Here is a 14236-nt window from a genome sequence, read left to right as displayed (position 1 = left end):
TGAATAGAAGGTCAGTTGTTTTTAACAGGAGACAAGACTAGAGGGCCTACTATCTTACCTAAAAACACACTGGAGTGAAGTCGCAGAGAACTGAGGTTGGCCTTCTGATGAGTTCAACTTAGCAGTCATTTGCTTTTGTGACCCCTCCCAGGTCTAATACATCCATTTTATCGATCCTGCTCTCCCTAAGCAAAAATTGCATGTAGTGGCACACTGTTTACTGAGGCAGCTTCAGTGAGTCAGGAAATTTCCTGACTTGAACTAACTACCTCAGTACTGACAACTTGGTCCTTTGTATCAGGAACAGAGCACATCAAGATTTAAGGTCAGAGATAATGGGAACTACAGATGCTGGAGAATCCAAGATAACGAAGTGTGAAGCTGGATGAACACAGCAGGCCAAGCAGCATCTCAGGAGCACAAAAGCTTTTCCTGGATCACTAACGTATAAAAAACTGACCAAAATTGGGAATCATGGAGTCATAGAGTCATACAGCATGGAAACAGACCCTTCGGTCCAACTTGTCCATGCCGACCAGATATCCTAGATAAATCTAGTTCCGTTTGTCAACATTTGGTCCATTTCCCTCTTATGTTCCTAATCATATACCCAACCAGATGCCTTTTAAATGTTGTAATTGTACTGGCCTCCACCACTTCCTCTGCCAGCTCATTCCTTTCAACTTAACCTTCGCCCTCTACTTTTTGACTCCCCCACCCTGTGGAAAAGACCTTGGCTATTCCCCTCATGATTTTAGTATCTCTATCAGGTCACCCATCGCCCTCTGACCCTCCAGGGAAAATAGTCCCAGGCTATTCATCCTCTCCTTACAGCTCAAGCCCTCCAACCCTTACAACATTCTTGTAAATCTTTTCTGAACTCTTTCAACATTCACAGCATCCTTCCTATAGCAGCGAGACCAGAATTGCACACAGTATTCAAATGTATTCCAATTGGTTTTCTTTATAAGTATCTATTTACATTTTGCTCACCTGCGCGTTTTTGCTTTTACCCTACCTTTGATGACTACGTGTGACAATTGAGCCACATACATAAAAGATGGTGTTATGTTGGCCAAATGAATTGTGTATTCAACAGCATAAAATTACCAAAGGCTAATACAGACAAAGGACTGGATCCATTTGCAGAAGTCGTTAAAGTTGGTTCTAACGAAGATGCAGGATCTATCAAAAGGAACCAATATGATATAATCAGTAGCATGTTGATTATTGAATGTGCAATTAAAATAAAAACCATAGAACTAAGATACTTTGATCTTAGCTGTACTTATCAAATTTTGTTCGGTTACTACAAATGTACAATTGCTTTTAATTATTATGATTAGAAACATTTGTAGACTTTTTTAATAGAATTAAAGATTTCACAGTCACAATTAAGTATGAAAACCTGTTTCTCAAATACTGTATTAAATCCACATGATTGTATCTAACCACTAGAAATTGTGATAAAAAGACTGGAATTGGATGGACTGTGTGGCATTCACCATGTGCCAGAAACAACTAATATGCATAGACCTGTCAACATTGCAATGTTTCCCCTACTAATATCGGGTGATTTATTCCAAAATTAAGAGAGGTATCCTGCAGAACAATCAAGTAATAGCCTTACACAGTCATTTTCATGGAATCATACCTTGCAGGCAATGTGTCAGACAGCACTGCCACCATCTCATCCTTAGGTATATTCTTTTTCATTGACAGAACAGGCTCACCAGAGGTGGTAGCACAATATGTACAGTGGGAGGTGTCCTGATAATCCTCCCTTGTCAGCATGCTGAGCTTCCCAATGACTATAAACTGATTTGGATTAGCCAAACAGACATTGTGATTCCAAAAGCAAATCAGAGGCTGAGGATTATGTGAAATTAAACTCCTGACTCCTGAAAGCCTATCTATCACCTAGGAAGCACAAGTCAAGAGTGTGATGGAATTCTCTCCAATTGCCTGGGCGCAACTGCACTGATGAAGCTTCACACCATCCAGGTCAAAGCTGTCTGCTTAATTGACACTTTCAGCATTCAGTCTGTCTATCACTGATGCACAGTGGCAGCAGGCCATCCTGACCTTGAGCTATATTGCCATTCCTTTGCTGTTGTTGTTTCAAAATCCTGGACTCCTTCTCCATCATAACATGGCCTGCTTGGTGAGGTTGCCCACATGCTTTCCTCCTCCTATTAAACATCAAAGCCATTGCAGCATTCTGGTTTAACTTAGGTGTTTCCTAGATCTGGGACAAGGATATTTCTCATATACTTCCTTACTCCTGACAATGCTTATTGGTAGTCACTTCAGATGCACATTTGGCTGACAAAAGATTTTGCAGAATATTTATTTTCTGCGTTTACAGAATGATGGTATATGTTTATTCAGTAAATAGACGTTTGAAGTATATTTTCATGAAGTGCTTGTTAAACTTAGTGCCTGAAATTAAAAAGATGTTGCTGCAACCACCCCTGAAGTGAATCAGTGATTAATACTGGAAAAAACATGAAGATTGCCTATTCATTGCAGTTGAGACATTTTAATAAGGATGAATGGTTTCATCATTTCCACTGGCCATTTCTAAACACATTTCATCATCTGCCGTGGTTGAATTTGAATCTTGATCCCCAGTGCATGGGCTTGCATTTACCAGTTTGCAGATTACCAATATGCCATTTGCCTAATACAGAGTTAATTTAACACAGTGAATTCAGTGACAATCTTTACCTGTTAATTCAGCCTTGTTGGTTGACATCATAGTGTTTGCATTCTGCCCAGTAGATGCCACAGAGGTAAATGTTGACTGAGTAACATGTGTGGTATTATCTGTAAGGAAAATCAAGTAAATACAGGTGCCAGACAATTAATAATTGTAAATACAAACAAATAAGAGTGGAGACAGAGGTTTTGAATGAGGATTAAAAATTTGAGCCTAATTTTGTAGTTGAGAAATGTAACATCAATTTATTGGGAATCAGGGACCAATAAGGGTTGGAAATATTCTATCTTCAAGGATTCAATTCTAATATTTACCAATGTAGTTCACACATTTTCTGCAACAGTTTCTGCTGCGTGCCTCAAAATTTCAACTTTAAACCTTCCCTGTTCATTGTACAGAATACGACCTTTCAAACTCATGTCTTCATGTTTGACTTGCTGTAACAAGAGCCTGGAACCATTTTATGAATTTTCTGCCCCTATTTATCACGATGTCCAGGTTTATTTGCTGAGAATATCACTTAATAAAAATATGGCCAAATACACACATTTGCAAATTATGCTGAATGCTTTGTTAGTGACACTTTTACTTTAAATCAACCATGATATCTACTCAGAGCTGTGAATTTCAACCATCGATCACTATGCGAATTAATAAACCAATTCTCGACCTTGATGACATTGGGCACAAAACGCAGGATGCCCCATGCAGTAGTGAGATCCATATTGCAGAATTTATTTATTCATCTTTTCTTCTGGTCTTAACGTCAAGACAGTGCACCTCAAAGTGTGAAGCAGCTTGATGTGCATGTTGTTTCATTCTGAACAAAAGTGAAAAGTCCTGAGAATCAATTAATATCACTACTGCCTTGTTTCAAGGAGAGTTTCAGAAATGTCTTTGAAAAATTTTCTTTGTCGTCCCCTAGAATATTGATCATTTGAGAATTGAGAAAACAGGACCTGATGGAATTTTGGCTGTCTGGACATAGCGTCCAGGCCTCTGAAGTTGAAAGAAGTTCACCTCACTACTTGTGGAGCTGGCTTCAAGGTGGACACTAATGTTTGTTTTATGTTTCTTATATTGAACATGGAAGATACAGCAGACCTTTGCAGATGAGCTGTCTATAATACTCTTATGCATCACTGATACACAGATAAAACTGGAAACCACAGTAGTACTGAGATGACAACTGCTCTGTAAGCTAGGACTTTTGTTGGGTATTTGTTGTTGCAGTTTGAAGAAAGTTAAACTGGAACATCTGAGCAGTGTTGGATCTTCTCATTGCTGACCACCTGTTGAGAAAATGGAAAGTGGTCAACATATTCCAGAGTGTCTCCTTCAGCATGTGTGGGAGGTAAAATATTAGGCTGACTATATGAGGGTTGGTAAAAGAATTTTGTTTTCAAAATATTCAGGGACAGGCTGGGTCCCATGTGCAACATTGAAGAGAGTGAGAGTGACTTTCAAGTTTTGCGTAGAATGCAAAACACCACAATGATCTATATGCTGTCAATTACAAATATTTGTTGTGGAGTACGTTCTCTAGAAAAGTTCAAAGAACAAAACAGAAGTACAGCACAGGAACAGGCCCTTCAACCCTTCATGCCTGTACCAATCACCATGCCCTAACTAAACTAAAAAACAAATCTTCTGCCCTTATTCAGTCCATAACCCTCTATTCCCTCCCTATTTGTGTAACTGTCGAAGTACCTCTTAAATATCGCCAATATACCTGCTCCCACCAGCTCTTCTGGTGGTACATTCCAGGTTCCTACCACTCTCTGTGAAAAACATCCATCAAACATCTCCTTTAAACTTGCCCCTCTCACCTTGAACCTGTGCTCCCCTGTAATTGAAACTTCAACCCTGGGAAAAAGCCTCTCACTGTTCACCCCATCTATGCCTCTTATGATTTTGTAGACCTCCATCAGTTCTCATCTCAACTGCCGTTTTTCCAGTGAAAACAATCCTAGTCTTTTTAACCTTTCCTCATAATCAATGCCCTCGAGACTGGGCAACGTCCTGATGAACTTTCTCTGCATTCTGTCCAAAACTTCCACATCCTTCTGGTAATGTGATAACCAAAACTGCACACAATACTCCAAATGTCACCTACCAACGGTTTTATATAGCTGTAACATGGTTTGCCAAATCTTGTACCTGATGACTGGCCGATGAAGGCAAGCATTCCATTTGCCTTGTTAATCACCTTGTCCACTGTGTTGCCACTCTTAGCAAAATGTGGACTTGCATGCCCAGATCCATCTGTATGTTAATGATCCTAAGGGTTCTGCCATTTACAGTATTATTCATACCTAAATTTCTCCAAAATGCATCTCTGTGACTGAGTAAATCCTACCAGAGACTCATTGTGACTTTAAACATTTCATAAGAAACTGCAGCATTTCTCTTTTGCCAGACAAAGACAAGCCAGATGTCAGGATGAACGCCAGGGAGGGAGTCTTTATTCATCAAGTTAGTCAAAGCATTTTGTTTCAGCAAATCACGCGGCCCTGTGGGTCATGCTCCAAAAATCTGGACAGCTAAGACACTTCATTATAATCCTTTAGTCGCTTCATGATCAAATGAATGAAACTATCTTGAGTGGGAGATCTGCCTTCACCATTTGATTGGGCTCAAGCATTGCTGCATAAAAGCCCCTTTACAATACGCCCAGTAGTGCCTATTCACCTTATCAAGCATCAACTGTCCTCTTGTGTCAGGGTTCAGAGCATTCAGATGGAGAAAGCTTTAATCTCTGTCAACCCCACATCAAACCTAAAATGACCACGATAGATGGATTGTTTACATTACGTTGAAGTACCAACATTTTAGGTAAGGTTTTACCTGCTGTTTCATTCTTCTCAGGGGTTATTGTTTCAAATATTGCGTTTTTGCTTCCTGTAGATGGTACAACGGTAGAAGTGTCTGTCACTGAAGGAACACTTGACACTGTAAAATGAAAAGTATTTCTGATTATGATAAAAATACTCACAACAGTTCAAAGCGATTGTTACAACACTGTGTTAGAAGCCTAAAACACGATGATGTTTTTAATCCGTAATTCCATAATGCGCTTTTTTTAGAATAGACGAATACAGCAGGCATCTGTTGTAACAAAATACATGTCAATTCAGTGGCTGGCTGCCCAACAAAAAATATTGTGGAATCTGTGGTATTTAACACATTAAGGTATCAAAGAAAGTTCAGAGACAACACAGGGAAAACATCTTGAGATAATGATAGTAATGATTACCATTCTACCACCTTCCACCCCTTGGCAGACAGCCAGCTCTTGCAGATTTTTTTTGTGGTTTCCTTTTCCAGGAATATACAAAAAAGGGGCTATGGAGGTACAGGGAGTCAATGGCCGAGTGTATCACTGAACTCTTAATCTGGAGCCCCAGGTAATGCTATGGAGACCTGAGTTCAAATCCCATCATGGCAGATAGTGGAGTGTGAATTCATTAAAAAGAAATCTGGCATTAAGAGTCTAATGATGACCGGAAACCCATTGCCAACTTTTGGGAAAAAAAAACCCATCTGGTTCACTCATGCCCTTGAGGGAAGGAAACTGCCATCCTTATGTGGTCTGGCCTACATGTAACTCCAGATCCATAACAAAGTGATTGACTCTTAACTACCCTGTGGGAAATTATGGACTGGTAATAAATGCTGGCCTAGCCAGTGATGACCTCATCCCGTGAATTAATTTAAGAAAGGCTTAAAAGAGAATTTGACCACTATTGTGTGGTTTTATTAAGCTGCTGCGAACTAGTGAATGCCTAATATGCTATGGAAATCCCAGTCTGAGACCAGATTGTATGCAACCCTGCACCACAGGTAAAGAAACGAAGTACCTGTCTCTCTGCAAATGCTGGCAGCAGTTACTAAGGAAAAATATCAGTAGAAAGGAACTTCAATCAGCACATAAAGCCTCAGACCTCACAAACTGTCAAAGTCAACTTTACTAGTATAACCTAATATTCCTGCAATGTTGAACAATTCAGATAGAACTGAATTACCTGGTTTTAACATTTTGTTTAGATTCACCTCCAATTCTAATCTGTGTGCAAATGGGCTGAATCTTACCAAAATTGTCATCTTCATTGTATTCAATGGAGGAGCAAATTTTCTCGTTCATTTGTCCCTATACTGCTTCATCAACTACATCCCATGGTAGGCACCCCAGCCTTCTGATGCTATCTTGAATTTCCTACTCATCATATGTGGAAGTATTCATTGCTGCCAGGATATCCTGAGATCATGAGTACCAGGACCGTATTTAAAAGGCCGTTGCACACAACATACCAAATGTTGGTACTGCAGAGCTGCTCTGTACAGTAGGCAACATTCACCCTAGACATGATATTCAAAGGGAAATTGTCACACTGTAAACCCTGCATGTTTCCTGTGCTGTTAACTCACTCACTTGGGACAGCTTTATCCAAACTGCACCAGCACTAAAAGCTGTGTCACCTACTTCCATCTCAACAATTTTTTTTCACATTCCTGCTCAGCCCCAAACAGGAAAATACCCCAGCTTGTTGGATTTGAAGAGCTTGCCTCATTGCAAACTTTCAGTCTCTGTTCATTGTTGTAAAAACCCATTTGGTTCGCTCATATCCTCTGGGAAGAAAATCTGCCGCTCTTACATGGCCTACATGTGACTCCCATCACAGACAATGTAGTTGACTCTTAACTGGCCTCCGAAATGGCTGAGCAGCTATTTAGTTCAAGGCCAATAAAGGGATAGACAATAAATGCATGGCAGCCAGTGATGTCCACATCCCATAAATAAATTGTAAATAAGTAAAAATAATGAGAATGATAATCCCAGTAATAGCCTCTCCCCGCTCACTAGGAAGAATCTCATCTTGAAGTCTGAGATTTAGTTTGAAAATATGACTTTTCAGTGTCAAAGTTGAGAAAGGCCTCACTGGACATCTCTCACAATTTTATAGACATAACCCATTTCACTCATGCTCTGGAAAAATTCTGCCCTGTGTGTGTTGTGCTAACATTTCTTCATAAATCTAGTAATTCAAAAAAGATTTGTTAAATTAGCTCTTATTTAAAGTTTAGTCTGGGAGAAGGTATCCAGAAGTGAAGGAATCCTTTCCAAATTAACCGTTGTAACCAATAGAAGGGATAAGTGACTTAATGAAAGCAACCAGTTCACCTTCCTTAACGTGGGAGCTTAGCTGTGTGTGGTGTATGACCTGGAATTATAATGGATGAGCAATGTTGCAGGCATCTGATTGCAATGTACTTATTAGCAAATAATAAAGTAACAGGATATTCTGCTTCAATTTATATTTATGGGACAAAGATGCCTACACTGTATGTTGAGAAATGGAAGTTATTTCAGTTTCTATGCATTCTTTTTATCAAGTTGTACCATTCATTACGATTAGAGGGGTCATTGTATGTTCCAAGAGAACTGCAGATGCTGTAAATCAGGATCAAAAACAGAAGTTGCTGGTAAAGCAAAGTACAGGGCTAATGGTAAGATTCTCAATAGTGTAGATGAGCAAAGAGATCTCAGTGTCCATGTACACGGATCCTTGAAAGCTGCCACCCAGGTTGACAGGGCTGTTAAAAAGGCATACAGTGTTTTAGCTTTTATTAAGAGAGGGATCGAGTTCCGGAACCAAGAGGTTATGGTGAAGCTGTACAAAACTCTGGTGCGGCCGCACTTGGAGTATTGCGTACAGTTCTGGTCACCGCATTATAAGAAGGATGTGGAAGCTTTGGAAAGGGTGCAGAGGAGATTTACTAGGATGTTGCCTGGTATGGAGGGCAGGTCTTACGAGGAAAGGCTGAGGGACTTGAGGCTGTTTCCATTAGAGAGAAGAAGGTTGAGAGGTGACTTAATTGAAACATATAAAATAATCAGAGGGTTAGATAGGTTGGATAGGGAGAGCCTTTTTCCTAGGATGGTGACGGCAAGCACGAGGGGGCATAGCTTTAAATTGAGGGGTGAAAGATATCGGACAGATGTCAGAGGTAGTTTCTTTACTCAGAGAGTAGTAAGGGAATGGAACACTTTGCCTGCAATGGTAGTAGATTCGCCAACTTTAGATACATTTAAGTCGTTATTGGATAAGCATATGGATGTACAGGGAATAGTGTAGGGTGGATGGGCTTCAGATCGGTATGACAGGTCGGCACAACATCGAGGGCCGAAGGGCCTGTACTGTGCTGTAATGTTCTATGTTATGTTCTATATTAAAGCTCAGCAGTTCTGCCAACATCTGTGAAGAAAATATCAATGTTAACATTTTGGGTCCAGTGACCCGTTCTAAGGAGAGGTCATCGGACGTGAAACGTTAACTCTGATTTTTTGTTCACTGATGCTGCCAGAACTGCTGAGCTTTTCCAGCAACTTCTGTTTTTGTTGTCATTGTATGATCTTATTTTTCCAGCAGGGCATACGCTTTCAGAGAGAGGCAGTCAGTGACAGGCCTGAAACATTATATTTGAATTTCTGACTTGTGCTCTTTGCTAACAATAGCTCTCATCTGGGGAGCTGCAAAATTATTGCTTTGTTGCAAGAGAAGTTCCTTGTCATTTGTCTTGACAAAATCCTTCAAGCTCTATCAAATCTTTCATTGTTTACACCAGCCATCCTCTGCCTTAGGTATTAAAAATCATTACTTCCAAACAACCGTTATTTAATCTTAGTTTTTTAAATATGATATCTATAGTATTGTTTAAAGCATGGGAAGGCATCCTAAAATAAATTATTAATTACTGGGAAAGGAATTTACACTCAATCAGAGGAGCGTACTTTTTGTGCCTGAAATATGGCTGTGATATGCTTGCCTTTGGCTTTCAGGCTAGTAAACAGTAAGCCAAGGCAAACCTGCCACAGATGCTGACAATCTGCTTGCCTTCATATTTATTTGCTGTAGCTACATGCTGACATTTTGTGATACATGTACAAGAACCCTCAGATCTCTCTGTATTGCAGTAGTCTGTCGCCTCCCTCCTTTAAATAATCTTCTGCTTTACTATTCTTGCTGCCAAAGTAAACAATTGTGCACATTGCTAGAATGCCTACAACCCTTTCTTTGGAATCTAACTGGCCTTAAAGGTAATGACTTGTATGATGCCAAATTCATAAATCATATTGAAAGCTGCAATGTAATAACACTTACCTGTAATTCTAGTAGTTTGCTGGCTACCTGGATCTTGCGTACTTGTCTTCCCCCTTGTCACTGGTGATTCTGAATAAATTGTTTTAACAATCTCTCCTATGTTTGTTGTTCCTAGGGCATAACATTCATAGAATAGTTTTCTATTGTCTGTTAATGAAATAGTCAATGGTAACACACCCATAGCTTTTGAAGCTAGGCACCAATGAAATCTTTTTGCTTGTCAGCTTTGCACTGGGCAATTGTTAATGTTGGGAGGTGATGCACTGAAAATGGTGGAGGTACCTTGAAGAGGAGGTGCACTGGACAAGTGGGTAAGGACACATCCAAGGATACTGATGGGGCTTAAGGCACAGGGTGCTTATGTCACTTGATGTTTTACTGGTAACTTTTCTGATCAAATGCTCCACCAGAATGTAGGGTAGTTGTCCAATTTGCAATGAAGGCAGGGTCATGATTAGCCCCGTGTACACATACCATCATCCTTTTCTTTACAATCACACCCCATTAGGTTTCCCCTTACATCCCTGGGGCATATTCTGGCCTTTCATGATTGAGCAAGAAAAGGGCACTTCATCAGCAATAGCAAAAAAAACTGTCCATCCTAAAGCTTCACCTCTTCTTTCTCCATCAGATGCTAATAGAACTGGAATGCTTTTCAAACTTTTTTTCTTACCGAAATACTTAACAAAGTTGCTTCAATGTATTCATGGCGTAATCTTTACTGTTTACTGGAAATAAGAAGCATGTTTATTGTGACAGTCTTTTTACAGTAATATATAATAATTTCATAAAAGATCTGCTCATATTTAAGGGAGACCAGTTATCGGGATATGCTAGTTTACAAACAGAAGACTAAGGCAAGTAGGAAGGCTTTTAGAGGAGGTACGATTATAATTTTCCAAAACTCAACAGACATTACGCCATTACTAAACCCAAAAAGTGAATTCTTTGAAATAGAAGACAGATACAAGTGAGGAAAATATTTATAAATTGATTTTGCTCACAATTTTTCTGTAATTTACTAGAGCTAATAAAACAGAATCATTAAAACCTTTTGAAAGAATAGAATTAACCAGGGCTCATCAGTGTGATTTTCTAAATGATGGGCATGCTGAATCAACCTTATAGAATTCCTTGCAATAAGGATAGCTTTGAAATAAAATGATAATGTTTCTGCAAATATTCAAAGTGCATTTATGAAGCTTTCTCCACATGAAATTAAAGGGAGTATTGCATAAAGTATGCAGATTGTTAAACAGCAAAAGGCAAATTAAGACTATGATAGAGAAAATCTATTGTACTGGAGGTCTGGAAAGCTGTAGATGGTGGTGGCTCCTGTTATGTTTGATGTATGTAAATAAATGGATACAATGTTGAATCTGACAGAGCAATGTTGAAATTGTCTAGTGCCACTCAATTGGGACAAGGTAAGAAAAAGTGGATTACTATATTTTGGATACAACATACTGTGGGAAGCTTGAGTGGATGACGAAGTGGCAGATATGGTTAAATTTACAGAGAGCTTAGAAACAAGCATATGGATTAAGTGGAAAGTAAACCTTACATGATATGGCTATAAATGAATTAGAAGAACATAATGACCATGATATGTAAGAATATACACAAACAGATACAAACTCACAGTAAGTCTGTGATCCAATCTTTTATTTACTCTTGCATCAATCACTTTGAATTGTGCAACCATGTTTTTATTTATTTCCTATTAAAGAATGTAAACTGGGTTGTGATGAAGTTCTCTGAGCTATATTCGTCTCATGGCAATGGAATATGCACTGAGGAAGTAATTGGGAACATGGCCGAAGAACTGCATTATAAGCATGAGGACAGGTAAGCCAGTTGCAAAATTATTGGTCACACCAATAGTAATTACTAATAGTTGTATATGGTGCATGAGCCATGAAGGACATTTTTACTGTGATTGGAAAACTGTTACCCACACTCAATCATTGTGATATATTAAAGGTAACATCTTAAACAATTGCTTGTATTTAGTGAAGCATGGCCTTGAAGAAAGGATCCAGAGAAAATACATCGCATGATAGCTTCAAACAGGGCAGCAACATTATTGAAATCAACTGGATGGGACACAAACTAGTGTTACCTTATATGGCATGGTCATAGCAAGGAAAGGAAAGAGTATAAAGAAACAACCTTGTGAACAAACCACCAATGCAGGTGGGTAGAGTAGACAGGTCACAAAGGAAGACAGGCCAAGACACCTGTTGATGGGTTGACCACTTGAGATACACCATAGTTTATGGAATTTCTCAGAAACCAGTGCCATTGTGAGTGAGTGGTATTACTCAGAAATTTATTAAAGGGTACCACATTATGTGGAATGATATTTGAGTTGCTGCGTGCCATTAATATTTGGGACATAAACTTTAGACCCAATGAGGAGATTTGACAGGAATAACATGAATCAGCAAAGGTAGCAGCACACATAAGATCATTCAAAGGAAATAGGAAACATCAGCTTTGATTCTAGTGGTGTATAACAGAAAAGCAGAGACATAATAGTTAGCCTGTCTCAGGTTTTAATTAAACCACAGCTAGACTGTGTTGTATATAATTTTAGACAGTATTATTGGAAATATCAAAAAGAGAGAAAATGTTGTCCTTTATGTTCACTCCGATGTTATCAGGAATGAGTACTTATATTGAGACACTTCATCTTAGCTTGCTTCTATTTGTACGTGATATAGTAATAAGAGGACAAATATTTAAGAGTATTGCAAAAAGAATTGAGAGTGATGCAGAAAAAGTTTCACCTGTTAGAATTTGGAACTCTATACCACAAAGCTTTCTAATCATACTTTGTTTGTTAACACGAATTTTGTTTTACAATCTAAACTGGAAATAACCACAACAAAAATAAGTAAATCAATAACTTTGGGGAATTAAGGATTGAGACAATGTTGTTTTGTTAATGTCACCATATTTGACTGTCTAGTGCAAATTGTGTTAAAAACAAAACATAATAACAAATGAATTAGAAGCAGGAGTGACTCATTCAACTTCTCATGCCTGTTCCACTATTTAATAAGTTCATAGCTGATCTAACTGTGGCCACAATTCCAACCCAACCCCAATAACCTTTGACTCCCAAAAACAAATACCTGTTGAGGCTGTTGAATTTGTCTCAGTTGTTATCACAGAAGTCATGGAGATATCTTTTGCATTACCTGAAAGAGGAATTGAAGGGAAATGTCATTAGATATTTTTAACAGGATTTAATAAAAGCTGCCTGGGATTCAGCCAATAATTTATCACAAACCTAACGTTAATTTTATAATTTTAAATTCCGTGCGTACACAGACAGATTTAACAGAGTTGTCAAAAATGTATTCAAATAAATTAATAGCATGCTTGACACAAAATAAATCTGAAGCATTTAGATAATAATGTGATAAAATAAATTCTGTATACTTCAAGTGATTGTGTTGAAAGCTTCATAAGACAGAAAGGATCAGAAGAGGATGTTTAGAAATAGCATTGCTCTGCAAATAGTCCATGGCTGGTTCAGGCAAGAGGAAACATACCTGTTTCCTCAGGCAGACAAGAAATTGTTGTATCATCAGCCAATGGTTTGAATCTTATTCAATGCTTAGTTTTGTTTTTTCAGAAAATGAATATAACTTCATCAAAGCTTTTGCAACATTTCAGAAGCTTTGATGAGCAAACATTAGCAGGCAATGTGCTGGTTCTGGTTCTGGCCAATAATACCTTTGCATGAATAGTTTGGATTTGAAATATAAGGGATATTCGGTGATTCAAATATAAGAGCATAGAGACAAGGCCACAAGGAACAAAGCCCTGGCCCTTTGACAATTAATGTTCAAGAATTTCTGTATTTGGTTCCTGTATTTCAATTTCTACCCTTGTTTATTTGAAACAATGCAGCAACGTTAAAAGAATCAGAGCCATGTATTCAATAAGTGTGCATTACTTTAACGTATTGACCAAAATAATTGCTCTGTCTTTCCATTCGTTACTTACTCTACACTACGCTCTTCATTACATTTGCATTGGCATGAAGACCCAATACTAATAATTTCACACAAAGATGATTTAAGGAGTTAAGCAAGTTAAAAATTCACCTGTGCCACCCAAAGACAATGAAAAAACCCACTATTCCAAAATCATAGGTGCATCTTTGACTTTATGTAATGATGTAAAGTGAGTGATAATGAATCATTGTCTCAATTTAATTCAAATCCAATTTTTATTTCCTCTGAGTTCGGGAAAAATGAAATGAGCTATCAATATGCTATAACATAGATTACATTACCATGAAAATTCTCGCTATCACTGATTAACATGTCAAAAT

General features: G+C 38.4%; 1 protein-coding gene across 1 annotated transcript in view; it reads right to left on the bottom strand.

Moving 5' to 3' along the window:
• The window catches only part of ecscr (endothelial cell surface expressed chemotaxis and apoptosis regulator), a 37347-nt gene that overhangs the window by 6896 nt on the left and 16215 nt on the right, over positions 1 to 14236 (bottom strand). The window contains exons 2-6 of the mRNA XM_048543942.1: positions 13026 to 13091; positions 9886 to 9996; positions 5570 to 5674; positions 2731 to 2829; positions 1111 to 1185 (exon numbers count right to left, since the gene is read on the bottom strand). Coding sequence (XP_048399899.1) covers positions 1111 to 1185; positions 2731 to 2829; positions 5570 to 5674; positions 9886 to 9996; positions 13026 to 13091 — 456 coding nt within the window. The remainder of the gene's footprint in view (positions 1 to 1110; positions 1186 to 2730; positions 2830 to 5569; positions 5675 to 9885; positions 9997 to 13025; positions 13092 to 14236) is intronic.

This window comes from Stegostoma tigrinum, chromosome 13 (genome assembly GCF_030684315.1).
Source record: "Stegostoma tigrinum isolate sSteTig4 chromosome 13, sSteTig4.hap1, whole genome shotgun sequence".
NCBI classification, from domain to species: Eukaryota; Metazoa; Chordata; class Chondrichthyes; order Orectolobiformes; family Stegostomatidae; genus Stegostoma; species Stegostoma tigrinum.
The sequence above is the reverse complement of the archived record's forward strand: the minus strand, read 5'-3'. Positions and strand labels throughout refer to the sequence as shown.